The following is a 26,509-nucleotide window of genomic DNA, read 5'->3' on the forward strand; positions in this document are numbered from 1 at the left end:
GATAAAGTGTAATTAATAGATAAACAAAGACAAAAAGACCTTATTTCTGTAAATTAAATGTTCAAAAAACAAGGGAGGCCATTGTGAGAGGGAATGAAATTGACTTTCTAATAGTGCTCAAGCGCTATTGTTTTGTTTAGTCAGAATGGTGATAGTGACAAATGGGGGCAAGTACAGGCAAGTAAATTAAGATTAACTTTAAGAATTGTTACTGATCACTAGATTAATTATTTTGCTGATCCCTGATAATCCTTTTTTCTAGTTTTTGGGCAACATAGCTTCATCTATCAGTTTATTCTGTTTTAGCTTATACTTCTATGAACCCTTTGTAATGTTGTATTATACTCAGGTGACCAATAAGGCTCTTGGGCCTCTTGTTTTATATATGGTAGAACACCATATTTTTGCAATACTTTTTCTGTGAGAAAACTGTTTGGTATTTATAAGTGGGACAAAATTTTCACAATTTTTTTTTTGGGGGGGGGGGTGTATACATGTATAGTTTTTATTAATAAATGTTGTTTGTGAGAATGAAATTTTCAAAAGAAGACGGTCTTGCATAATTACGCAAAAATAAAATTCTCATGAAAAGAAAGTGATTTACAAGTAGTTTTTTTTATTGTGAAAATTTACAGATGACATGAATTTTTATTAAATTTCTAAATATTTCATCAACAGACATATGTTTGTATACCTTCCAATGTTTGTGTTTTTTAGGTTGGAGTTCAGCTGAAGCCATTTTTACCACAGCTACAAACTACATTCTTAAAAGCACTGAATGACCCCCAGCGACAAGTGCGCCTCAAGTCAGCGTCTGCCTTGGGGAAGTTGACGGTTATTCATACGAGGGTGGACCCACTGTTTACAGAACTTCACTCAGCTGTAAAGAATGCTTCAGACCAGAGTGTCAAGTAAGTGGAAGTTTGTACTTACTATTATCTGTAATTTATAATGTCAGATAAGTGGTGACATATAATAATTTATGAATTTCACAACATAGATATTCGATAACTGTTATATGGAAACTGTCCAGCCCTCCTTAGAGACAGTGTTAGAAAATTTTAAATACAAATCACTTCTATTAAAAGTTTTGTTGAACAACACAGCATTAATCAGGTCTACAACAAAGTATTACAAAAAAATATACATCATCTAAATCATGCAATGTTGGATTCAGCAGATTTGACACATTTGAAATACCAGCGAATGAGAGAATTTCACTTGCAAGATTTTAAAGCAGATTGGAAAGATGCATTTCAGTGACTTCAGAGTTATTTTTATTTTCTAGGGACACCATGCTCCAGGCCCTGAGGTTTTGTATCTGTGGAGCAGGAGAGAAAATGTCTGATGCTTCCAGAAAGGGAATCATGGGAACTTTAGTTGGAATGCTGGGAGTACAGGAGGAATCCACTCGCACTGCAACCTCAGGCTGTGTGGGATCTATGTGCAAAATCTTGCCGGAGGAAGAATTGACTGAACTCATGATTCAACAGTTATTAGGTTAAACCCTTTACAAAATAAAAGATAAACTTTGATGTCTTGAACTCAGTGAGTCTGACAAAAACTTCCAGATACATGTATCTAATGATTATGGATAATACTTAATTTGTAGTTATAACCATGGACTTAATGTGACTTATCCTTGGTATTCAACATATTGGCAGTATGAAGTTCAAGTGTGAAGCATTGATAGAGCTTAAAATAAACCATGTAGTTCTGGTGTCTAAACCAGATTTACATTTCTTAATTTCTCAATAAGCAAAACTTTTCTTGACATTGTGGTTGAAGATATCATTATGAGAACCTGTTTTGAACATGATTTTGGCCTGTTATGATGAGTTGTATTTTTTCTTTTATTAGATACCGCGGAGAGTGGTGCCGACTGGACACTGAGACATGGGAGAAGTCAGGCATTAGCGGTGGCCCTCAAAGAAGCAGCACCAAAAATCTGGATCTCCTCCTTCCAATCCAACATTGTCAAGTGTCTTTCTGGACTTGTTGACTCAGACAAGGTCTCTTTTACTCATTTATAAACAGTACCTTTGTTCGTTTCAATTTTGAATACAAAGATAAGAGAGAAAAAAAGAAAGAAAGAAATTACATGGGGTTGGCCAGTCAGATTTGTTGATATGACTAGCTTACTGTACATTGTTTTGCAGGTGCCACTGTGTCAGAGTGGATTGAGAGGGTTGGGATATGCCTTGCTGTATCAAACCAAATCATCTGATGTTGACACTGAACTAGTCAGTCTACTCATCAAGGTAAACTTTTAGATATGCATTATGAAGCAGTGATTTTTATGGGCAAAAAGATATTTTTTGAAATGTATTCTGTATATATTGAGGTTCAGAGGAAACGTAATTGATGATGAAATATTTTGAAATACAACTGAAGTTATTACTAAACTTGAAGATTTTTAGAAATCAATTTATTTTAACTTGATGCTTTCAAGTTTTGATTTTAGTTTTACATGAACTGGTTTCATGGATTGAAAAGTCGAGTGTGGTATATGTTCTACAAATTAAACACCTCAAGTTTAAAACTTTGCTTTATTTGTAGGGATTAAAGAAAGACTCCAATGACATTAAACTGTTAGTGACTCAGGTATCCTCCCTGATAGCCAGCTGTGACAAACCCCTCACTATGTCAGCCATTAAAGTTCTTGTCCCCGCTCTTGTAATGGGCACTAAAGAGAAGAACACTATGGTCAAATCTAGCAGTGAATATGCCCTCATCTCAGTTCTGAAACTTAGAGAGGGGGATACCCTGCTGAATGTAAGCAAGTTTAGTTTAAGACTTTGGAATTAAATTTTGTTTTCTTTACATAGATGGAAGTCAGTTTTATTTCGAAGATATAATACAATTATAGTCACTCCTCAAAGCGCATCTTTTAATTGGTTATTATTGTTAAACAATTTTTTTTTTTTTAATTTTGGTTCACTCTCTGTGGTTGGCTCTTGTATATCACAGTGATAAGCACGAGAGATAGTGCATTTGTTTTAATTCATTTTAATTAAATGCCGGAGCTAATGTTTGTCCTTTAAGGTAGATATCTACTAACCAGACCTAGAACTATTATTTTAATTTGAAATAATCCTTGAAATATCATGTTTTTATTTGATGTCAAAAGTCTTGTCAAAAATATTGTTATTGATTCTGCAGCAAATTCCATTATTATTTTCTTTTTCGAATTCAACCTTTCTTGTACTTCTTGCAGCAAACACTTGCAGAACTGGATGTTGGAATGAGAGAGTCTCTAAGTGATGTTGTTACAAAATCTCTAAACAAACTCTGTAAACAACCTGAGCCACCATTGGATGAAATAGATGACACAATTCTGAAGTGAAATCACATGACTCAGAGCTTTCCAATCAAGTGTGTAGCTACTGTATGGCTGATGTCATTTTCATCTTTAAATTATCAGCTTGAAAACAATTCTGGAGTTACTTATTTTATGAATTCACTTTTTCACATACATACAATGCAGGACTGAGGAGTTTCATCATTTTGTTCATCCAAGTTTTTTTTTTAATTCCTATTTTGTCATGAGACACTAGGTTTAAATCATGCAAACACATTTGTCCTTTTTTTTGTGATTTTTGAAAGATTTTAAATTTATAGATATTAATTTCAAGACATTTAAAAAGCATTATCCCGAGATTTTACAGCATACAGGCCTAATGTAACTCTTGTGTGTTTTTGTTATTTTTACATGTATAGGACATTTCCAATTGCTTTGGTCTATATTTGTTTTAGATTTCTACAGTATAGTTACATTTGCTTGTATTAAAACACTACAGAATAAATCACTATGAAAAAGAATATAGTCTGATGACAAGGTATTTATTTAATTATAGACCTTTGAGGCCCTCTTTTTTGGTTTTTGTTGTTAAACAAATGCAGTAAAGAGACTTTGATTGATTTGTATATCTTGGATGTTTATGATATTTTTGATGTCAGAAGTACATGTAAATCCTGTCAACCAGTCTGAAAAAAAGAGAAAGATTTTAAAGTTTTGCTTTGTGTTGATTTTGTTTTCCCATTTTCAATTATATTTGTTTATTTTCAAAGTTGTTCTCCAGTATGTACATAGGGTACTCAAGAAAATGATGAACACAATGTGTGAAATGCATGTACAAAAAATGATAGTGCTATATGTGCATACCATGCTCATTATTGAAATAAATCTATTGATTCAATCACTTATCTACTTTCTTTTTAGCTCACCTCAACAAAGTTGGGGGAGCTATTGTAACACCCTCGGCGTTGGAGTTGGCGTCCCAGGTTAAAGTTTTTGGTGCAGTTTTCTTGTCAAGTACTTCTGTGCCCTATATTAATCAGAGATGCATGGTAGATGCTTCTAGTATGTTTCATTGTACCAGTCAAAGTTTCAGATGCTGCAATTTCAGCTGAAGAATGACCAGGTTAATGTTTTTGGAGCAGGTTAAAGTTTTTGGAGCAGGTCTCATTTCCAAATAACTATAGGCCCTATATTGACCAAACTTGTATGGATGATACATCGAAGGATGCACACTACCATGCTTGCTTCGGATGCTGGATCTGACCTACATTTTTCGGATTAGTGATCAGGTTAAAGTTTTTAGAGCAGGTTTCATTTCCAAGTAACTAAAAGCCCTATATTGACCAAACTTGCAAGGATGATACATCTAAGGATGCACACTACTGGACTTGCTTCGGATGCTGGATCTGACCTACATTTTTCGGATGAGTGACCAGGTTAAAGTTTTTGGAGCAGGTCTCATTTCCAAGTAACTAAATTTGGTCTAACACTTGCAATTAACTGGATAAAACGGATACATTTGTACTTTTAAATTATGAAAAGAAAATAAAAAAGAATATTACAACAAAATGGGCACAGAAGTAAATTTAATTAGATGAATTGATTGGACCTCAGAGACTCTGTTAGTTGTTCTTACAATTTTAAGATGGATTTTTAGTTCAGTGTGTTTTTTCACCAATCATGGGCCCTCATGTGTGGGGGATATACACTGTATAGTATTTACACTATGAATAGTTTTACATGGGCATTAGAATGGGAAGGCCATGATATGGGGATTAGTCCCACCCCATCCCCTTTATTCACAAAACATACATTAACAACTTGGCCCGAATCTCACTTTTTTCCCCACAAAAAGTACATCTATTAACAAAAAAAAATAATATTAACCATGCAGTTGCCTTCCACTTCTAATTTTGCATGTATGCAACTTTTTGTTTTCTTTCCCCCTCTCTCTCTCTCTGTTTTGTTTTGTTTTCTTTCATACTTTCTTTCTGTTTTCTTTTCTTTACATTCTGTGTCTTTTTGTTTTCTTTTTGTAGTTAAAGGGTATCAAAAAAAAAAACAACTAAATATTTTAATTATGTTTCTGGAATGGAATGTAGCACTTGTTTCGTATATGGGGTCACGTACCCTTCTTTTTCTTTCCTTTTTCTGATTGATATATTAACAAAATACGAGCTTTAAACGTGGGGGCCTGAAATTGAGTTAGGTACCTTGTTGAAAGAAAAAGAAGGGGGTGAACCCATATACGAAACAAGTGCCTGTGGAATGTACAGCCTATATAAAAAAGTTTTTGCTCGGTTTGAAAATGCCTAAATCTGAAAGCATCGATTATTTCAAATACACATGTAGAAAAAAATACTTTTTTCTCGGGGGCATATTGTTCTTTTTTATTATTTATATTTTTGAATCAGCTGTTAACTCTTTCGAATGAACCCGCTCTATCGTACTAGAAAATCCGAGAGATCCCGAATGATTTTATGAGCACGTGCATCTTAGCCAATGACGGCCTTAGACACAAATATTCCCCACTTCCGTTAGCTATAACAAACATTTTGATTGGACATTGGGTTAAAAATGGGCTTGTACATGTGACATTTTTGACGTCACAAGGAATCCCTCGGTTTTTCTTCGACTTCTTTCCAAGACCCCTATGCTACGTAAATTTTGGACATTTTTAACATAAAATACTATCATCGAAGCCGTCAAATGTAGTGATATGGCTGGAGTGTTTGACTTAGAATTACATGATACCCCAGAGGGTGATGAGGAAATTTCTGATGACGAATTTTTTGAGCCAGAACTTGAGGTATGTTGTTATACCGGTGTTTTCCATATTTCATCATCGTTCGTAACATATACGAGAATACAGTTTCACATTGTCCTCGCTAGTCACCGTTGATTGAAATTACAGTCGTCTAATAAGGATTACACGTACAATGTCATGGAGTTGGAAAATTTATGGAAGAACAAAGTTTCATATTAGGGTTTTAACCATTGTTGATGACCAAGCATTATTTTTAACATTGATCGATCTTAATGAGACCATATCTATATATAATATATTTAACTGACAATTTTTGACTAAACTAAAGAGTACCATGAGTATGTCTTACACATACTATTACATTTCACAGAGTTAGTTTGTTGATTTAAAGATACACTGTGAAACAAGTGAGGTATGCCGTGGTGCACTCATTAACCCTAAACAGCTGTTTATTACTGACATACATGCTTCTAGGAGTAGTCTTTTAAATCGATTTTGCATACTATGATATTTATGTTGTATTTGAGGTACAGTACCACTATGTTGAATCAGACTTCTTGCTATCAGACCACGCTTAATTTATTGTTATTCAATGTTGAGTCACACCATGATTTCTCAGACTTTTAAAACCATGACATCAGAGTTGATGTTGATGTTTGACCATGTTACCATGTCATGACTATTCAGTCCCAAATGTTCATTAAGGAATGAATTTAATAGCTACCCAAGTTATACTGTATAACCTGGGTTGGAACAGTTTACTGTTTACACTTTATAAACCTCAAAGCGGTTTATAAAAAGCATAACTAATCCAACCCAGGTTATACCAATATAACTATTCATTCCTTATGATTTAATTTTCCATCATTAAGTTTAGCAAATAAGAAAATTTCACTTTCAAAATTGCCTTCAAATTTTACATATTTTAAATGTAACGTCAATCAGATTGATACATTTTTGATGTAAGTCATTGTGAAGTAGTCAACACAGGTTATACGATATAAACTAATATTTTTATTCAATCAAATGATGTGTTACAACTAAAATTAAATTATTAAAAGACAAAATGAAAGTAGTTTTTGTTACTGTTTAAAATTATAATTCCAACAATAGCCCTGACAAAGACACTGGTGAAGCTACTCATCATAATACTTCATTGCATGAAACTCAAGACTTCTAAAAAAGTCTTCCTAGCCCACAAGTCTGAATTTTCAATACATTTAAAAAACAAAAAAAAAAAATGCATAGAAAAGGGGCAGCTCATATGATAGGCTGCAATTGTGTGGCTCATTAAGCATACTGGAAGCTGAACTTTCTTGAGGTCTGTCGCTGAATGGAACATTTGATGAAAGGCTCTGGCATATTCAAAGCAAGATGAACTGATAAACAAGTAATCTGTCAACTCAGATGGCACATTTTGGATATTATCAAATTTTACCATGGTTACATCTACTTATCAGAGACATGACTGTTACAGAATAATTACTACAAGGAGTATATTTGTAATTTGGCTTACTGCATGTACATATGGTAGTGACCTTACATCTGGTATTAAAGATAATGATAAATGAGAAATGCATTGAAATTTGAACAGAAAATTAATTAGTTGCTGATACATGTTTCAATTTTCAGCTAAAGGTCAATCAAACCTTTCTGGCAAAGTAAAAAAAAAGTCAATGTTCAAGTTGGTTCTATTGTTCAAAGATTTCCAGTGAGTGAAACATTTGCTGCTAGACTAGTTTTTCTGTCTCTTACTTGCCAAAGAGATTCTAACTGGCAAGAGGAAGCATGATGATTTGGGAGTCAGAGGCTCAAAGACTCCAAGTTATAGGATTGACATTGCTATGGGTACCTTGTTATGAGTATCATGGGACCAAACATGTCTGATTCAGAGAGCAAAAGAAACTTATTATTGTATTTTGAAGACTATTGGTCAAGGTTCTATTATTCATGTATGCTCGTAAAATTTACTTGTTGTTTGGGAATTGGATGTGACCTATTTATTTTTTCCTGAATTGACCTTATGTTGAACTTTATAAGAGTAAGTACAGACTGATAATGAAAATATGAAGAGTATGTCATTTGCATGGCAGATATACATACATGTATGGTACTTATAATAGTTTGGAGAATGATTGATATGTACTAGGTATCAAATATAACAAATGTACATAGTTTCAGAGTGTTTATAATGTTATCTCCCTCAAATGAATAAATAAGTAAGCCACCAAGAGAAATTAAGTCAATATAGATTTCTGTCTCTGAAATCTACTGCCCTGGGGTTAATTCATATGTACTTCCACCTTATTATATTGATATCACAAACTTCAATATAAGAATGTAGAAACATTTATGGCAATGAATTTGACATGTTTAAATGAAGCTTTCATTGTGAATTCTAGATCCATAGTTTTATCAGTAAGGTCAGGTCATGTGTTCAGAGGAAGCCTTGAGATATGGTGACAATGCATATAATCTGCATGTATCTGGGACATTGCTGATTTATTGTTCATTGATTTGTATATAGGTTTATTGTTTACATGTACATGAACATGATGAAAGTAGCATCAACATAGGGAGTTTTACATGCCACACAGTTTTATTTAGTTTTGGGGAATTTTGTGCAGTCAGCATAAACGGCACCACCTTGTTAATCAGTGTCAATTTGGGCATGTAGTAATTACGTTTAGTTTACTCTCTGTTAAATGATCTGATGTCAAATATTCAGGAGAAGGATGATCTAGGAACAAAGAATTTCTGGATTTCAGGGTGATGCTTTCATAATATAAATTAAAACAGACTTTTACAAATATAAGCTGTATTTTGGTGTCTTTTGAAATTTCACTCTCTACCATCATCTCATACATTCACCTCTGTCATTGGCTCACTAATATCACAACGATAGTGAGCTTGTTTTAATTTATTAAAGTTAGATATTTTTTTTAATTTTAGAAGGTATTAGGTAGACTTTTACTCACTGTATCTTGAACTATAACTTTAACTGAAATAGATCCTTAGAATAACATTTTTACTTTACATCAAAAATCTTAACAAGCCCATTGCAGAGGTGTAGCATGAGAGAGAAAGGAATGACAACTCTGCATGGGAGATTGTTGAAATACATGAAATTTTCTCATGGCATTGTTAATTTTTTTTTGTTGTTGTTAATTTTATTGAAAACCTTGCTTATTACTTAAAATGGACTGACTGAAGCGGGATGGAGAATGTTCGCTTAAGAGATAAAGGTTTACTTGAGCATATCGCACCTTTTGGGAAAATGTATAATTTGCGGTATATGCATATTTTTGCCCCCACAAAAGTCATATTTTGAAAATTTCTTGAAATGTGCTGAATTGTATATATTGTTTGAGAAATCTAAATTAACAAAAAATATCATAGTTTCAAAGTAGGTTATTGGCAATTTTTGTTTCTATGACGTCACAAACCATTCAAATTTTGTGTTATTTTCAGAAAGAGGAAAAAAATGGACAAAATTTGTTCAATTTTTACCATACAATTTATAGAGCGCAGGCCTGCTCCAGAACAATATTTACATATTTCATTGATATTATCATTCTACACATTATATCAAAATATTGAGTTGGAGCAGACCTGCGCTCGGTGACTTTTACTCAAAATATCGACGTAATATACACCTTTTTCTGTATAAATCATGGAAACTGAATTTACGTCATTTTCCTGGCGTCATATCTAACATATGGCGTCATGGCTTATGAAAATATTCAGTGATCTGAAGTCTGCATATATCCCCCTGTTTTAGAACACAAGTTTATATTACTCCATCAAAGTTTGATTTTGGGGGCAAATATTGGTCCTTACTGAATATAGTCCTTTTGAGCATTATTATGTAGCAATATTGAAGTTCTTAGAGGAAGAATACTAAATGAATGTATTCCAGAATGATACCACATAATGGATTTTCATGCAGTCAAATATTTTTTATAGAGGACTTGATTTCTGTGATGTAGATTGTGATTAAATTCAAATCAAAACAGCTTTGAAATTCATTATATAAAAAGTCATAGTCTCTGAAATCTGCACATGTAGATGATTTTTAGCTCTACTGGTCAGAGACCAGAAGAGCTTACGCATTAGTAAGATGTCCATCTTTCTGACTTTTCAAAACGTTGCCATAGATTTCGGTAAGAATTGGATCATAAGTAAACTATACTAAGATGCATAATTCTGTGTATTGGTTTTTGATTTTGACAGTGTTGCTATGGTTACTAAAAAAAATAATAGAAATTCTTTGAAATTCTTTCAAAACACTATTTCTCCAACATTTTTGGTCCAATTTCAATAAGACTTGGTCCACAAGTTATACTATACTAAGATGCGTACTTCTGTATATCAATATTTGAATTGACAGTGTTCCCATGGTTACTAAAAATACAATTTTTTTTTTTACTCTGCCTACAGGTTTGGTCCGATAAGACTTTTTACACAAGTATACTATACTTTCTTTATTGTAAGTTCACACCAGTAGAGCTAGAGCCTCGTCAGAGACTTCTGGTTACATTGTACTTTTATACATAAGTTACTATTTCATTTCATTGCATATTGTTGTATATAAATGTATAGAAGAATGAACTAAAAATTTAGTAGGTAGCTTCTTTTTTTCTCCATTGTAAGTGATCTTGTACTTTATATACATGTACATATCCCAAAGCCCATTTCAGAATGATGAAACTCATTAGCATTCATTCATTGTGTTGTGGTATGTACAGCTGTAAATTATGATTATTCCAGTAATTCATGTAAATTGCCCAGTGTACTTTTAAATAATCAGGACTTTCTTTTTCTTTACAGGTATCAGGGCGTGGTCAAAATGTCATGTAAGTCATCATCACAAATTCTCAGGACTATAAACACAAGGATATTAAAGCATGTTATCAAGAATATGATTAGAAAATGGCACTAAATTCCTTAATACTAGGACAAATTTTAAAGTTTTGATTTTTGATTTTTTTTTTTTTGAAGCACTAGTAAGATAGCTAATTTGTATCTTCTCAGAGTGATAATTTGGCAGGCAAATAAACCCATTAAAACCAGAAATCACTTTGGTCTCTTCAAAATCTGGATGTCAGTAGGAAGCATGTGACTGTACTTCTCATAACACAGGAAGAGAAAATTATAAATATACAGTACTATAGAAGGCCTTATGTTGGTAATATCACTTGGTAACAAGTGACACTATAGAAATTATTTATGACTTTTAAAAAAAAAATGGTGGCATATGTTTAGGAATTAAAATTATTCATTCAAAACATAATATCAATATGACTGATTTCTCTTTAAAATTTATTTGAAGTAGATTTAAGTTTACAACCTTATGAACTATAAATGATATGGAATAACATTAAACATGTTAAAGTCAGATGGCACTTAAGTGAAATTTGCCATATAAACTTTAAACAGTTTGTCAGTCTCTATGCATTTATTTAAAAGAAATCAACAACTTGAAAACAGATTTAGGAAGAAATGTACTTATTTTTTAACATTCAAGAAGATATGACATGATACTTTTCACCCATGCATATTTTTCAAGAAGTGCTTAAGGCTTCATGCAGTATGCTACAGTAAAAGGTATCAAGTCATACCTTTATGAACCTTCAAATCTGAAATCTGTAAAATTGCTGCAGATTTGAAATTATATTCAGCATGTTTGATTTGAAGTGAGAGAAAAAAAAATTTAATTTATCGTAAAGTGTACATGTGTAAAGCTCAAGCCATAGATAGGTTGTGATATTGCATTGGTATATATGACCATTTTAAACTGCATTTGGAAAAAAAAGAATATATATTACCATATAAATTTTATCAGAATGCAGAATGTAGTATTTCTATATAAAACAGTGTTGAAATGCATCTCTTTGCAAAGAGCATACTTATTATTAAGGAATGTTTATTTTAGGTGTGAAGATGGGATGGAGACAGTGGAAATAACAGAGAACACAGTAAATCCAGGGCAGTTAAAAGTTGGACCGCAAGACTTTGAGCTTCTCAAAGTTTTGGGCAAAGGAGGATATGGAAAGGTATTTGTGTCGGAACAAAGATTTGGAATTAGTCTGTTATGGGATGATGATCGATATATGCTGCAAAGGAAGCATCCATGATTTAACGAGTTAATTGATTTGTCTTGAAGCAAAACTGCAATCTGTAAATGAAATTATTTTACTTATACTAGAATTATTAGATTAAGAAGTATACAATAATAAATTATCTTGGGGGGTTGTTGACCTTCATTCTCAGCATGTTTATTGTTTATGACAGAGAGGTGAGTGGCCTATTGATTTTTTTTCACTTTTGGCTTTAAGCCATTCTTGCTGCTGAAGAACATGTAGGTAGGAGGCAAATTATGCTGTTCATTATGTACACTCCTTCAGATTATAGGATATTTAATGAAAAAAAGATAAATAATATCTCATGAAATCACAGTAATTATTCTGAAATGGTTACTTATACTTACTTTAAATAATATTTAAATGCAGTAGGAAAAAAGATATTTATCAGCACATAGTGCACCATAATGAAAATGTATGAATAGATAGCATTATACATTTATGAACTGGGTTCGAGGGCAACATGCATTTTGTTGGACCCAAGAACCAAACTGTTTGCATGAGGCTGTTAGGCAGTTTGGTTTGAGGGGTTTACAAAACCCAGTTGAACCCTGTCAATAAATGTTTTGTTACATACCTTTTACTTTTTATTTTAACATATCTTGTGCTGGCTTCCATGTTTGCGATAATTGATAAGATATAGCTGATTCCACCTACAGTGTGATGTAACAGGGCTCTCAATTCTCTATATTTGGGGCCGTTCAAAAGCCCCATTCCCAATTCCAAAAAGGCACCTTTTTTCCCAATTGAATGTGTTAATTTTCCCAATCTCACTTCCCCAAATGTTAAAGAACATTTAGTAAGATATATAGTTACTAAACTTGTAATTCATATTTCTCTGCATTACAAAACAGAAATTTAGTTGATAACAACCACCAGGAACTCAATATATCATAAATTTAATGTATATAATGTCTAGTTATGATTTTCCCAAAATTACCCAAAAGGTCGCTAATTTTCCAAATTTTTACGGCCCCAGTCCAAGTCCCAAAAAGTGGTGTGAGAGCCTTGTGTAAAAACATCATAGCAGTCCAATATCTCACTCATTGACAGGTCCAATATCTCAGTGCTCTTACATCGACTTTTTTTGACTTTTTTAGTATAGATTTTTAAAGGTATAACAATATTATATATTGTGGAAATGAAATCTTTAAACATTGATAATGTTAGTATACAGTTAAAGTATATCATTGAGGGAGTTAGCAAGATTCCAGTTTCCTGAGGCCAGGACTATTTCTTGAGGCAAAGCTGAGGGAAATATTCTTGGACAAGGGAAACTGGAATCTTGGTAACTCCCTCAATGATATACTTCTTAACTGTTTTATTATACCATACAAAAATAAAATATAGAGGATTTTTTGGATAACCAGGAATTTGGTTTGGAATCGGGGATTAGCTAAATTGACTAAGGCTTGGCAAAAACGGGGAATAGTCCATTTACAGTGATTTCTAGTGAATTATTCAAATCTAACAATCTAATTGTATATAGGGAAAAATCAGTAGAGATATAATATTTTTTAACAGCTTTAAATCTACTTGATCTGAAACTTCTTTTAATCTGTTTTTGTCAGGTGTTCCAAGTACGAAAGATCTCAGGTGCTGATAATGGCAAGATATTTGCCATGAAAGTGTTGAAAAAGGTGAGAATGTCATGAGCTACATAATAAAAAAGAAATGTATATATAGAGGGTATTCAATGTTTTGTAGTTGGATATGGAATTTATTTCACAAGTAGGACAGTGCCTTGCACTCATGAAAGGGAGCAAAAATTGTCTCCTGAGTAAAATAAACTCCAACTATAAAACTTTGAATTTTTTTTTAACATTTTCTCTAGTTTTCATTTTCCCATTTTAGCTGTCTCTTTATTGAAATTAAAAACAATATTGCATGGTGAATATATGTCCACAAGAATGATGGGCACCATATGAAACGTTAAAACTTTTCTAGGGAAATTATTGCCATAGATTCTAAACATGGATCCAACATCAAAAATTGGATTTTCTGTAAGAGATTGCTCCAATCAATTCAGTAGTTATGGTTGTTATTTCCACATTGTGTAAATATCCTTTTTGTTATTTTCATGGTGTTGAAATAACACCTGTGAAAATAACAGTTTGATTCAACTGATAAATCACAGTATTTTACTGTAGAAAATGTAATAGATATTGGTCCATGTACTTTTGCACATATTTTGAGCTTGACAAACTAAGTAAGTAATTCATTTCATATAGTACATTGTTTTATTATATAGTGTATTATACAGTGTATAGTTATTTATTATACTTTATGTTTATGAAGGGTATGATTTTGAAATGTTATATAATATCAATCAAACACTAAAGTTCAAAATATGCAGGAAGTTGAATATCCTGATTTCATTTATGATACAGTGGATAGAGAGAATTTTCCTATCTGCTTTTATATAACAGAGTAAGGGACAGAGAGTCGAGTTGCTTTTAAAACATCCCAGACATATGGATAGACATTCTCCAACTGGAATGAATAAAAAAAAAGTATATACCTGTATATGAGTCAGCTTTACAGATATAAACTGTACAGTTGACAGTTCATGCTTCTAAACTATTTGTTAAGATTACCCAAACAATCATACGTGTATATAAATGTAATTTAATTTCAAAAGAAGTATACAGAAGAGCAATGACCAAATAATTGTACCACAATACAACTGTATTATTTTTGTAGGCCACAATTGCCAGAAATGCCAAAGACACAGCTCACACAAAAGCAGAACGCAATATTCTGGAATGTGTAAAGGTACCTTAATACAAAAATCTTGTTAAACCAATACATGTAATTGTATCACATCAGTCACTTTCAGATAAAAAGCAAAAATTCTCTACAAAAATTGAAACAAGAGAGACAGAAGGAAATTAGAGAAATCATATTTAAGAAACAAAGTCTGTGGCAATTTATAATTTACTTTAATTCAAAATAGTTAAGAGAATTAAAACACAGTTTGATAGATTTTTTTGGAACTTACATTGTACATGTTTATGTATATTATGTGCTGCTTTTTTACTTTACTTCTTATTCACAGTATGTAAAACTATAAATTTCTATATTAAAGCATCCCTTCATTGTGGACCTGATCTATGCATTCCAAACAGGGGGTAAGCTTTATCTGATCCTGGAGTACCTGCCGGGAGGGGAACTGTTTATGCAGCTAGAGAGGGAGGGGATCTTCATGGAGGACACAGCCTGGTGAGAAAGAGGGGTGATAAAAGGGGGTACTTTATTGTTTCCTGTGTAGCATGACAGACATGGTCTCACCTTGTCTGGTGTCTGTGGTACAGATCATTCATGTCTGGGAAGAGTTTCACTTTCACAAAAAACAACCTAGAGATCTTTTATTGCAAATCACATCATTGAAATGATAATCTTGGTATTAAAGATACAAATATCACATGCAGCTTTAATGGTCATTTCATTCTCTTTTTGCCAAAAACTGTACTGTAATAACGTGTGATTTAGGTACCGATAACAACTTCTGATATCCTTGTAACTGGAAAAATCACAAAATGGACATCAAAGTAAATAGATTGAATTCTCTACAGCAACAGATTTAATTTATTCTTGGGTAAAGGTAGAGAAATTAATATAAATGTTCTCTGCTTCATCAGGATCATTCTTTAGAAAATGTTTTCATCTAATATAAGATGCAGGAAGAAATTTTATTTTTCTTGGTTACAGATATAACCATGCCATAATTACTAAAGTAAATTAATGTACAATGTAGGTATTGTTAGTGAAAATGTGAGCTTTGAGCAGGATATGTATGAATCATTAAATTGAGTGATTTTTAATGTAAACATACATATTGTTGATAGAGAGCAATCCATATGCTTAATAATAGAATTTCAAGGAAACTTTTTATCCACTTGTACATATAAATTAAAAAAAAAACATGTAAGCTGTTATACATTGTAGTGTATTGTTTCTGATGGGTTTTAGAGGGAATTTAAAATCATTAAAATTTCTGATATTTCTTTGAAGTACCTGCAGACAACCTATCTTCCTTTGATAAGTTTAGTTTAAATTTTAGTAGAATTTATACATCAAGGACCAATTTCTGGTAGAAACAAATTTACAGTGTAATTTAAATGTCAATTTTCAGTAGGTTTTAGTACTTTCAAAATGAAAAAAATTACCTTCTTAAAAACTGTGATTTATGATATTGATCAAAATATTAAAATATACTTTAGGAGAAAGTATTCTGGTGTTAAATAAGCAGTAAATTTTGGATTCATATATGCTTTAATCAGTCTAGCTTGTATGATGGAACATTGGTTTTAGTATGAGGAGTGTTTGAAATCTGTCAATCTACATGTATTACCCATATGTATTTAGAAAAGATATTCATGTCAAATCCATTTTCTCTTTCAGTTTCTACCTAGCAGAAATCACACTAGCAATAGAGCACTTACATTCTCAAGGCATTATTTACCGAGATCTGAAACCCGAAAACATTCTTCTGGACAATACAGGTAAAATGAAAATAATCATTTAAAACATCTGTTGACACATAGAAAATAAAAATATGTCTATGCCATGTTGAATTTATGTCATATTTTTCAAACAACATTTACATTTATATAACATTAGGCAAAATTAAATACCGTATAAGTGGAAATTTTAGCGAGACATAAATTCAGCGATTTATCCAAAAAAATGGTATATATTTTCAGTGAGAAGTAATTTTAGTGATTTTATAATATCAAGAGAGATAACAAACGATATGGAATAAATTGTTAATGATATTCAATTTTATCGATTTCAGAACCCTCGCTAATAATGAGAAAATTAAATCCTTGCTAAAAATTCTGCTTATACAGTATAAATGTTGTAAAACAAAATGTTAAAACAGAGGAAAAATGCTTGTAGTAGATATCTGATATAAAATGTAGCTGTTTAATTTTATCAGGACATGTAAAGCTGACAGATTTTGCTTTTTTTTTATCAGGACATGTAAAGCTGACAGATTTTGCTTTTTTTTTATCAGGACATGTAAAGCTGACAGATTTTGCTTTATTTTTATCAGGATATGTAAAGCTGACAGATTTTGCTTTTTTTTTTTTAATCAGGACATGTAAAGCTGACAGATTTTGCTTTATTTTTATCAGGACATGTAAAGCTGACAGATTTTGGATTATGTAAGGAGTCTATAAATGAGGGAGGTTTAACTCACACATTCTGTGGAACTATAGAGTACATGTAAGTATAAGTATAAAATATGTAAAGCTCTGTGTTTGCTTTTGAGTCAAATGACTGAATTTACACTTGTGTCTTATATAAATCTGGGTTTTAAATTACATGCAAGCCAAATTTAATCGAAAATCTCTTGTATTTTATGCTGAAAATAAAACTAGATTTACACAAATGGATTAGACCTTATATGAATTATATTTGTGCTCAGTAGCATTTCATTGATTTCAGGATAAAAGGTCCCAAGTGTAGTCAAACAGAACAATGAATATTGATTAAATCAGGCAGTATACATAGATTTTCATATGAAGAAATTAAAACAGATTCACTGAACACAAATATTCATCAAATTAAAAAAACAAACAAACCTTTCAGTCTTCTTAAAGAATCAGTGGTGCATCTATATTCATTGCAAACATTACACCAGGTTTAGATTCACAGAACCTATATTTTTTAACAGAACATCACTGAGATGTGTATAACTGGGGTGCGTTCAACAGCTCTTGAACGGAGAGCTAACGTAGGGAGGGCTAGCATAAATATTTAATGCTAAGTACTAGGGATGGGCGATTTTATCGGTATACCGGTATATCGCTATTTTTTATTGCGTGATATGTATCGTGATACGGATACTAAAATATCGGTTTTTGAAACATAACTGTTCTGGAAATTATTCATTTATCTGTTCAAACTATTGAATGACAATTACAGGAAGTGTAAAAAATGTTAAAAGTAGTTAAACAACAGTAGCCAAACATGCTTTATATTAAATAAATAAAAATTTAAACATTAAAGTTATGTTTTTATAAGATTTTTTAAAGAAATATCATGGAAATTCATTTGAAATAGTAGTAAAAATTGTGTGTAAAAATATCATGATTTATCATGATATTTTTGGGAAAAAATCGTGATATATCACGATACGAAATTTTTGCCAATACCCATCCCTTCTAAGTAACAAATCCAAGATGGCCTCCTTAGTTGAACCTTCACAGCACACTAGATTTTAATAAAACAGGATATTATTTTCTACATCTTAACGAATTAAATGTATATTTACATATATATTTCTGGTTGAAATAAACTTTTTTTGTTTCAAAATATAAGTTTTTACCGATATATTTTATCCCAAATCTTAGACTTTGCAGGTAGGCTAGCTGTCCGTTCAATAGAGATAGATATCTATCACCTAGCTGCTAGGTTAGCCGCTATGATCTTGAACCCAGCCCTGGTTTAAGAATTGTTACTTACTTTAAATAGTAAACCTGTTTTAACACACATATGATAGATATTTGTCACTTTACAGAGATTTTTCAAAAGTAAGACTTCAATTGTATCTGTATTATTTCAGAAGTCCACAAATTTCTCAGTAAATGGTTTTTATCTTGTGGTAACAGTTTTGGAAATAAAAAGATTGAAGTACACTGTATTTTTGTACAAGGCCAAAAACGCTTTTATTTTTTATTGAGCTTATAAAATTACAGTATAACATCAATTGATATTTATTTGATTTGAAAAGTTCTTTTCGTTCACAAAATTCCTTTATGTGATGTGTTTTGTGTCCCTGTGTAGGGCCCCTGAGATCCTAACAAGGAGTGGCCACGGTAAGGCTGTGGATTGGTGGAGTCTGGGTGCACTCATGTATGACATGTTGACTGGAGCTGTGAGTATGCTGATTGGGTTTTTTTTTCACCATTTTATGTTAAATGTGTTCTTGATTTTACAAGTTGTCTGTGTATGCAGTTTTATTTAGTGAAAGTTTTCTTTCCTTTTTTAGCCCCCATTCACTGCTGAAAACAGAAAGAAAACCATTGATAAGGTTAGTTGTTTTGTAGTGATATCTGAAATTGATACAAAGAATGGGTGGACTTAACGCCCTATTTTGAATCTTTTTGCGACTACTCTACCAAGCTGTAAATGAAGTGAATCCCAAATATATTACAAGCAATAGAAAGAGTTACGTATACATGGTTATATTAGGTAGAACATTTGTACAAAAGCAATGCCCTGTTGCCATGAATCAAAATTGAAGCAACGATACATTAACGTCGTCTTCCGGAATTTGGCATGTACCCGGAGTGGTTTTTAGGTCACGTAATCAATATTAATAGGAGGCGGGCCTATCGATCGGCGTCATTGTTGACATCTCTCTCTCTCTCTAGAAATTTGAATATGTGTATGGCATTTACAACGATGTCAATATGAAATAAAAAAAATGGGTTGACACGCAAAATTAAAACATTTAATTTGCTAAATTCTGAAAACGGCAACCAAACACGCTCAAAGACGTGATTTAGATCGAGGTCAGGTTGAAGAATACAAAGTAACTGTTTTCACGAGTACACTCGCAGATGGACATCACGTGATGAATTGTAATATTTAACAGGTCAATCGAAGTCAAATCAAGGTTAACTCAGTCATAACAATGGAAACGAGAAGTTTGTTTTGAACATGTTTTTTGCTAAATTGAGTTTGAGCGCACGTTTGTCGGCTCTTCTCCTTTTAATATGACATTATTTTGTTCAATATACAACTACAGTTTTCTTAAGAACAGCCGACAAACATGCGCTGACTATGTATTCAGACGATGAAAAACGCGTGACCCTGATTATCTATTGATATTCAAGAAATCTTTAGGCACCATGCCTTCGATATTTATTTAGCTTACCTCGAAAAGAGCGTTTTAAATTCACATCTGTACCATGAATACACGGTTAAGATATCGGGGATTTATATGATGGAAAGAAAGAAACATTTTATGAAACTTTCAATTACGGCATTTTTTCTGGCCAGTTAAGTCCACCCATTCTTTGATAATAGGAAATCAAAATGCAAATTACATTATACATGAAATTGTATTCATGAACTTTCCATAAACAAGAATGAATACTTACAATTTAATTTTACAGGTAAATGGTTTTTAATCAGCAGTATTTAAACAATTATTTATAACTTTTTACAGATCTTGAAAGCCAAGCTTAGTCTCCCTCCCTATCTCACGAATGAAGCCAGAGGTCTCATTAAAAGGGTATGTGCAGTTAAAATAGATAGCTTACAATTATGTGTCACCAAAATAATGCTCTTTGAATTTTATTACTTGCTACAATTTTACATTTTATTCAAATTTTTTTTTCAGTTGCTAAAGAAAAGTCCACAGGAGAGATTAGGCGGAGCAGCTGATGATTCCAAGCCAATCAAGGTATGGCAAACATTACACATAAACAATAGATATGTATTAGAGATGAGAATCATTCAGTCAATTGGGGTAAAATGAACACAGAATCATTTTGCTCTTTATAAAAATGTCCACTTGCTCCAATGTTACATAACCTCGTAAAAACTAAACAAAAATAAACAGTTGCTTCAGAAATAACAAATAACATCTGTGCTCATATGAAATTATACAATATGAAACCCAGCATTAAATCTGATATGTAATTTAATATTTCAGCAACATGCCTTCTTCCGACATATAGATTGGAATGATCTTCACCAGCACAAAGTTGAGCCTCCATTTAAACCTTGTGTGGTGAGTGGATCCAGTAAGCTATGAGAAAATATTGAAAATCTTTTCCAGAACTGTTCATATGGCAACATCTCAGTTTGGGACCAAATAATGATCCATATTTTATAGGATTCATATTTCAAGATAAGCAAGGCTCAGATTATGTGCTTTATCTGTAGAGTGCTACACATGCATAAGTGTTTAAATAAGATTTGTCTGGATACTTTCAGATTGATACAGCTGACAATAAATACTGTTTTGATGTATTGATGATACTCTGTTATTTTCTCTTAATAGACCAGTGAGGAGGATGTAAGTCAGTTTGACACCAAGTTTACCAGACAGACCCCTGTGGATTCTCCCGATGATTCTGTGCTCAGTGAAAGTGCCAATCAAGTATTCCTAGTAAGTGTGTCAACTCTTATCTTAAACGTTTGCATATGGTATCCACATTAAGGTGCCTCAAAACCAATTGACTTCTATTTTATTGGCTTCAGAACAGTATGGAATATTCACATAATTTCACTTGAAGTTTTACGGGCATCTATTCTTGTCTGATGACAACATCTCTGAAAAAAATTTTGTTACAGTGAAACCTCATTTTCTGGAACTCGAAGGGACTAAGATAAATCTATGAGATATTCGAGGATTTAAGATGAGGTTTAACAACATATCGATGTTCGAGATAATGAAGTTCAACTGTACTTATAACAGTTTATGTTGATTTCTCTTAAACCTTTAAAAATTCAGATAAACCTTGTTGGTGTATTAACATACATATACTGTAATTTTGGTGACTTCCATTTTTAGACATATTTCTTGTCTGGACTTGATAAATAGTAGTACATGTAGTTAAATATTTTTCAGGGTTTTACATACGTTGCTCCTTCAGTTCTAGAAGAACTAAACAAACCATGGATTTCTGAGAAAGAGCCCCGATCTCCACGTAAAGTGGGAACAAGTTTTAAAGCTTCCATGAGGTATTTGGTTTCATATTGAGACAACTAAGGGATATGTTGAGTTTAATATTTTGGTGCAGGATTAGAGACAACTCTTGAGTTAAAGTTTAAGTTGCATTATTTTTATGATTTTCTTGCTACATATTTATTAGAAAAGAGTTTCTGTCACTACTAATGTAGAAACTGAAACAGTCAAATATAATATCAGTGACTTATATACAAAAAACTTTTGTTATAAAAGGACTGTAAATTTAATTTTTGTCATAGTCTTAAATTGTATTGTGATACAGTTGGTCATTTTTTTGGTTATTTTAGACATTCTGTATTATACTTTTTAGTCCCCATCAAATAAATCTAGTGGAAGGGTTCAGGGTGGCTGGACATGTTAATGGAATGGACGACGTAGAGGTCATGGACACAACAACTACAACCATCCCCAAAAGATCCACCTCCCCAGCAATCGCCACCAAGAATACAGCCTACAAACAAGCTGCCTACCCCGGGAGCCAGAACCGCCCCCCTCACCTTAGGATGAATTGACTAGGGGCCTTTTTTAGGAAAAAATTAGGATTTAATAAATAATTTTCTTTATTTTATTTTTTAATTGCAGGTTTATTGAAAACTGCTCTAGACTTACAGTGTATATTTATTGAAACAGAATGGCTTGTGAAGTCAGGAATTTGGTTCTCAAGCTTCGTCATTGATGCTAAAATGTACCAATTTTTTTTTCATAGTGTGTTTTTGTTATAATAATATTTTTAAGATGCTTGATTAGTTACCTAGAAATGTAAAATTTGTAAATTATCAAATTTTCCTTGTGTTGTTTTTGTTTTAAGCATGTTTTAAAAGTACTTGTTTAGTTACCAAGAATTGTAAAATTTATAGACAACTAATTATTGACTGACCAAATTGCAATACAAATTTATGTATCAGGTATTACCAAGAACTTTTGTGGCCATGTAATTACATGTGCATTTGTATTGAAAGCCAAAAAAAAAGAACCTTGTAATTGACAACACTAAGCTAGATGTGTACAGTATTAAGATCACTTTAAATAGCACTCTTGTTTATGATAAATATCTGCTTATGACAGATTCATCTCAAAGAAATACATGTTCAAAGTATTGAAGCTGAATTGGAAATACACATGTAATTAAGAAAAGACTTTATTATTTTCTCCATGAATATTTGGTTTAACAAATTATACTGTATGCTATCGTGAATTTTTAAAAGAATTGCTTTTGAGAACATTTTAAATTTTTTCACGGTTTTGTGTAATGATTTACTGAAGGAAAAATATGCCTGTTCCAGAGAGTAATTTATCTAGACTTTCCATTATTTAAAAAAAAAATGCCAAATATTAACTAATGTGAATACTGTTTCCCTGTATCCATGATTTCCATTTAATATTTTAAAAAATGGCAACCAGATACTAAGTGTAGTTTATACTAAAAAGCTTCACTTGACAGCGATATTAAATATGATATTTTCCTATGTCTTTTCAGAGAAGCATTCACCGACACAAACGTGATTTAATACACCTTTAATATATGTCTTGAGTAATTTTGTTACTGTATATTCTAGAATTTGTCAATATGCAGTCCCACTTCCACAATATAGTAGGACAGTTTCATACATATGATGATTTTGTTGTATTAAGCTTGTATTTACAGATACCACAATTTCAGATCTTTACTTCTATATTTTGCCATTATATGGCTGTATAGATCATGTTTAAATTGCACTGGGTAAATGTTCATCTGTCATTTCATATCCAGAGCAGTGGTGTGATCTTAGGCTTACTGTGATAATTTGCTGCTGTTCAAAATTAGAAGAATGATTTGATTTGCACATTTTACGGATATAAATTGTTGGGAGGCAAGGTCTTGGATTTATTGGAAGAGGAATGTTTATTAATTTTAGGAATTGTTTCTGTATTCATTTAATTTTGTTTGCTTTATGACTTAGGAATACATTTTGTACAAAATCATAAATGACACACATTTTGATTGTCTTTCATAGATCTATTGTAATTTAATGCCTTTAATTTAATGAATACTTTCTAATATGATAAATTACAAAAGAACATAATGCATTAAAAAATCCTAGAGTAATAATTTTTTAAGAACAAATGCAATAATATTTTGATTTTGAAATGGTCAACATTTATGTATGACCACTAGAAAGATGCCCACTGCCAGTATACACTTGAAAAAATTCTTTTCTTTCCATATTTTGTTGAATGTGCAAACAATTTGTGTATTAGTACTTTTGGCTGTGCCAAATGGAGACAATTAATTACCAAGAAAGCTGAACACCTTCTTTGTTTGGTTGATTTTTATTTTATTTTTTTTTTTTTAATTTTTTTTTTTATCATTAATTTATGTTTGATGTGTAATAAATTGTTAGAACAGAATTTGGATGATGGAAAATGAAAGATAGGCCAGTTATATTGTGTTCATGTAATTTGTGTTATTTATAGCACAACTTCTTGTCGAAAATGTATAAGGTAGATTGGCCTTAGATGCATTGATACAAATATGAGTAGAAAGAGGGAAGAAAGTTTTTCTCAAGATGATTAGAGAAGCTGTAGCTTGTGTTGATTTTTTTGTTCTTATTTTTATTTTTGTCTGCACCCCTCAGCAATTCATCACCTGATATACCCAGGCAATCATAAGTAATATATTTTATTGTTATTTTATTTCCAAGTGTGCACCAGTGAAAGCTGGAGCTTTATTTTTGTACAAAGCTTCATCTTAATTGTTACTGCATAGTTTGTCATTTGTACAAAAAAAAATTCTATCAGGATATTCTTCCTGTTTTGTAAATATTTGAATCATGGTCTAATTGTTATAAATTTTGTCACAGATATTTTCTTGGTCTACATTTCATCATATAATTTTTTTCTTCAAATTTCCATTTCATCGACCTGGATGAAAGCTATTCTTGGAAATTTTCTTGTATCAATATGGCTATAAATCTCCAACAGTAATAATGTTTCAAATTAGAAAATTATGCCGTATTCATTTCTTAACAACAATCCCTTCAATAGTTTTATAGTGATATGAATTCTGTATTATAAGCATGGAATACATAAAAGTGCACAAGTACATGTACATACAGAATATAAAAAGAACACTACTGTGAATATCTCATTTTACATTTTAGCAATGTTTAATTCAAAGAATTCCCTTTATGATAGTTAATGCAACTTCAATCAAAAATACTATGAATTGCACCTGTCAATGGAGGATTTTTTTTGTTGCTAATGTAAACTGGTTTTATGCACTGCTGTTTAAAAGCATTCTTACTTTGTTGGATGAAAGAGGAGAAATCTAATTTATTGTATGAGAGTTTTAATTTTCTGATCATTTTATTTTCTGTAGCAGGTTATCCTCATTTTTAAAAAAATATCATTTTAAAAATTGATAATTAAAAGCAATGAAATAAATCATGTGGAAATGCATTTGGCCTTGTGTTTGTGAGAAATTGCATTTAATGTTTTTATTAGGGATGGCAATTTGTAATCGGTTAACTGATTACTTGGTCGGAACGATGGTAATTGGTTAGAAAATCTGTAGTTGGTTAGTCAAAAAAATGAAATATAGGTAAATTTGAACACAAATTTAGCATTTTCACTTTATCTATTTAAGCTGATTTGGAGGTAATTTTGACTCATCGGGTTGAGATCATGGGATAATTGGTCAGTTTGTGAAGATTCATTGTTTAAAACACCATGCCGTTACATTGACTGTCCTGTAATTATTTATATGATATTAAATGAATCACCATTGAGCACTGTGAATTGGTATGGGTATCTTTGCAGTTATCTATCAAATTATGTTTATACACAAACATGGTAAATTAAGTGATAGTTCATACTTAGTTTTGATTATGGTAACAATGCAGATTGAACTTGTGTGACATCTGATCTGGAAAATTAACAATGTCTGATTTCTCAGGCATGTTTCATGGTTTCTTAATTTCTTTTCTTGTGTACTGAAATAAAATATGTATTCATGTATAGTTTTCTGATCAAGATAGAAGTTTCTAACTTTAAACATCTTTTGTAGTCTTCTTGTGTATATGAATAGAACTACTTTGGGGGGGGGGGGGTACTGTTAAACATATGTCGAGAACATGTAAATATGTATTTTGATATGATTAATCGGTCAGAATGGGTTGTGGTTACAGATTAGCAAATATATATTCGATTGCCATTCCTAGTTTTTACCAATAAAATGAAATGAGCAACATCAACAAAATGAAGTTAAACATGTGAACAATCTGGTAGATTACTATGTAAGAATTTATACATGTTTTATTGAATACTGCAGTGGGAGAGGTCCTGGGCTGTGACATAATCATGGTTAGGCCCTAGGGGTTAGATACTGGACCATCATAAATGGACCCAACTGGAAAAATACATGTATATGTTATTTAACATTGAATAATTCCAATAGAAGGAGAAAACAACAAATAAGGTTGTGTAAAAATCAAGTGTCTTGAAAAGTGGGAACTAGCTAAGGTTCCAGCTAGTACCATAATATTGTTACTCAGCATTAGATATGTAAGCTAACATTCATTATGCAAGGGCTAGGCTAGCAAATC

The 26,509-nt window shown here is 31.9% G+C and overlaps 2 protein-coding genes across 2 annotated transcripts in view; both read left to right on the forward strand.

Moving 5' to 3' along the window:
• The window catches only part of LOC133206302 (stalled ribosome sensor GCN1-like), a 39,723-nt gene extending 35,524 nt beyond the window's left edge, over positions 1–4,199 (forward strand). Inside the window, exons 47-52 of the mRNA XM_061342254.1 lie at positions 718–911; positions 1,289–1,500; positions 1,861–2,012; positions 2,160–2,261; positions 2,560–2,775; positions 3,218–4,199. Of these exons, the coding sequence (XP_061198238.1) occupies positions 718–911; positions 1,289–1,500; positions 1,861–2,012; positions 2,160–2,261; positions 2,560–2,775; positions 3,218–3,346 (1,005 nt within the window). The 3' untranslated portion in view covers positions 3,347–4,199. The remainder of the gene's footprint in view (positions 1–717; positions 912–1,288; positions 1,501–1,860; positions 2,013–2,159; positions 2,262–2,559; positions 2,776–3,217) is intronic.
• A 1,700-nt stretch (positions 4,200–5,899) lies between these two features.
• Positions 5,900–25,364, forward strand: LOC133172531 (ribosomal protein S6 kinase beta-1-like). Its single transcript, XM_061307439.1, has 16 exons — positions 5,900–6,110; positions 10,899–10,924; positions 12,004–12,124; positions 13,783–13,851; positions 14,915–14,986; positions 15,300–15,433; positions 16,616–16,716; positions 17,353–17,443; positions 19,007–19,097; positions 19,212–19,253; positions 20,397–20,462; positions 20,571–20,633; positions 20,886–20,963; positions 21,237–21,344; positions 21,807–21,919; positions 22,237–25,364. Exons 1-16 carry the CDS (start codon positions 6,021–6,023, stop codon positions 22,436–22,438), a joined length of 1,467 nt encoding a protein of 488 aa, XP_061163423.1. The 5' UTR covers positions 5,900–6,020; the 3' UTR covers positions 22,439–25,364.
• Positions 25,365–26,509: the final 1,145 nt, after the last annotated feature.

The sequence above is a fragment of the Saccostrea echinata genome, unplaced genomic scaffold (genome assembly GCF_033153115.1).
Source record: "Saccostrea echinata isolate AGI-Se365-2 ecotype Australia unplaced genomic scaffold, CSIRO_AGI_Sech_v1 ptg000054l, whole genome shotgun sequence".
NCBI lineage: Eukaryota > Metazoa > Mollusca > Bivalvia > Ostreida > Ostreidae > Saccostrea > Saccostrea echinata.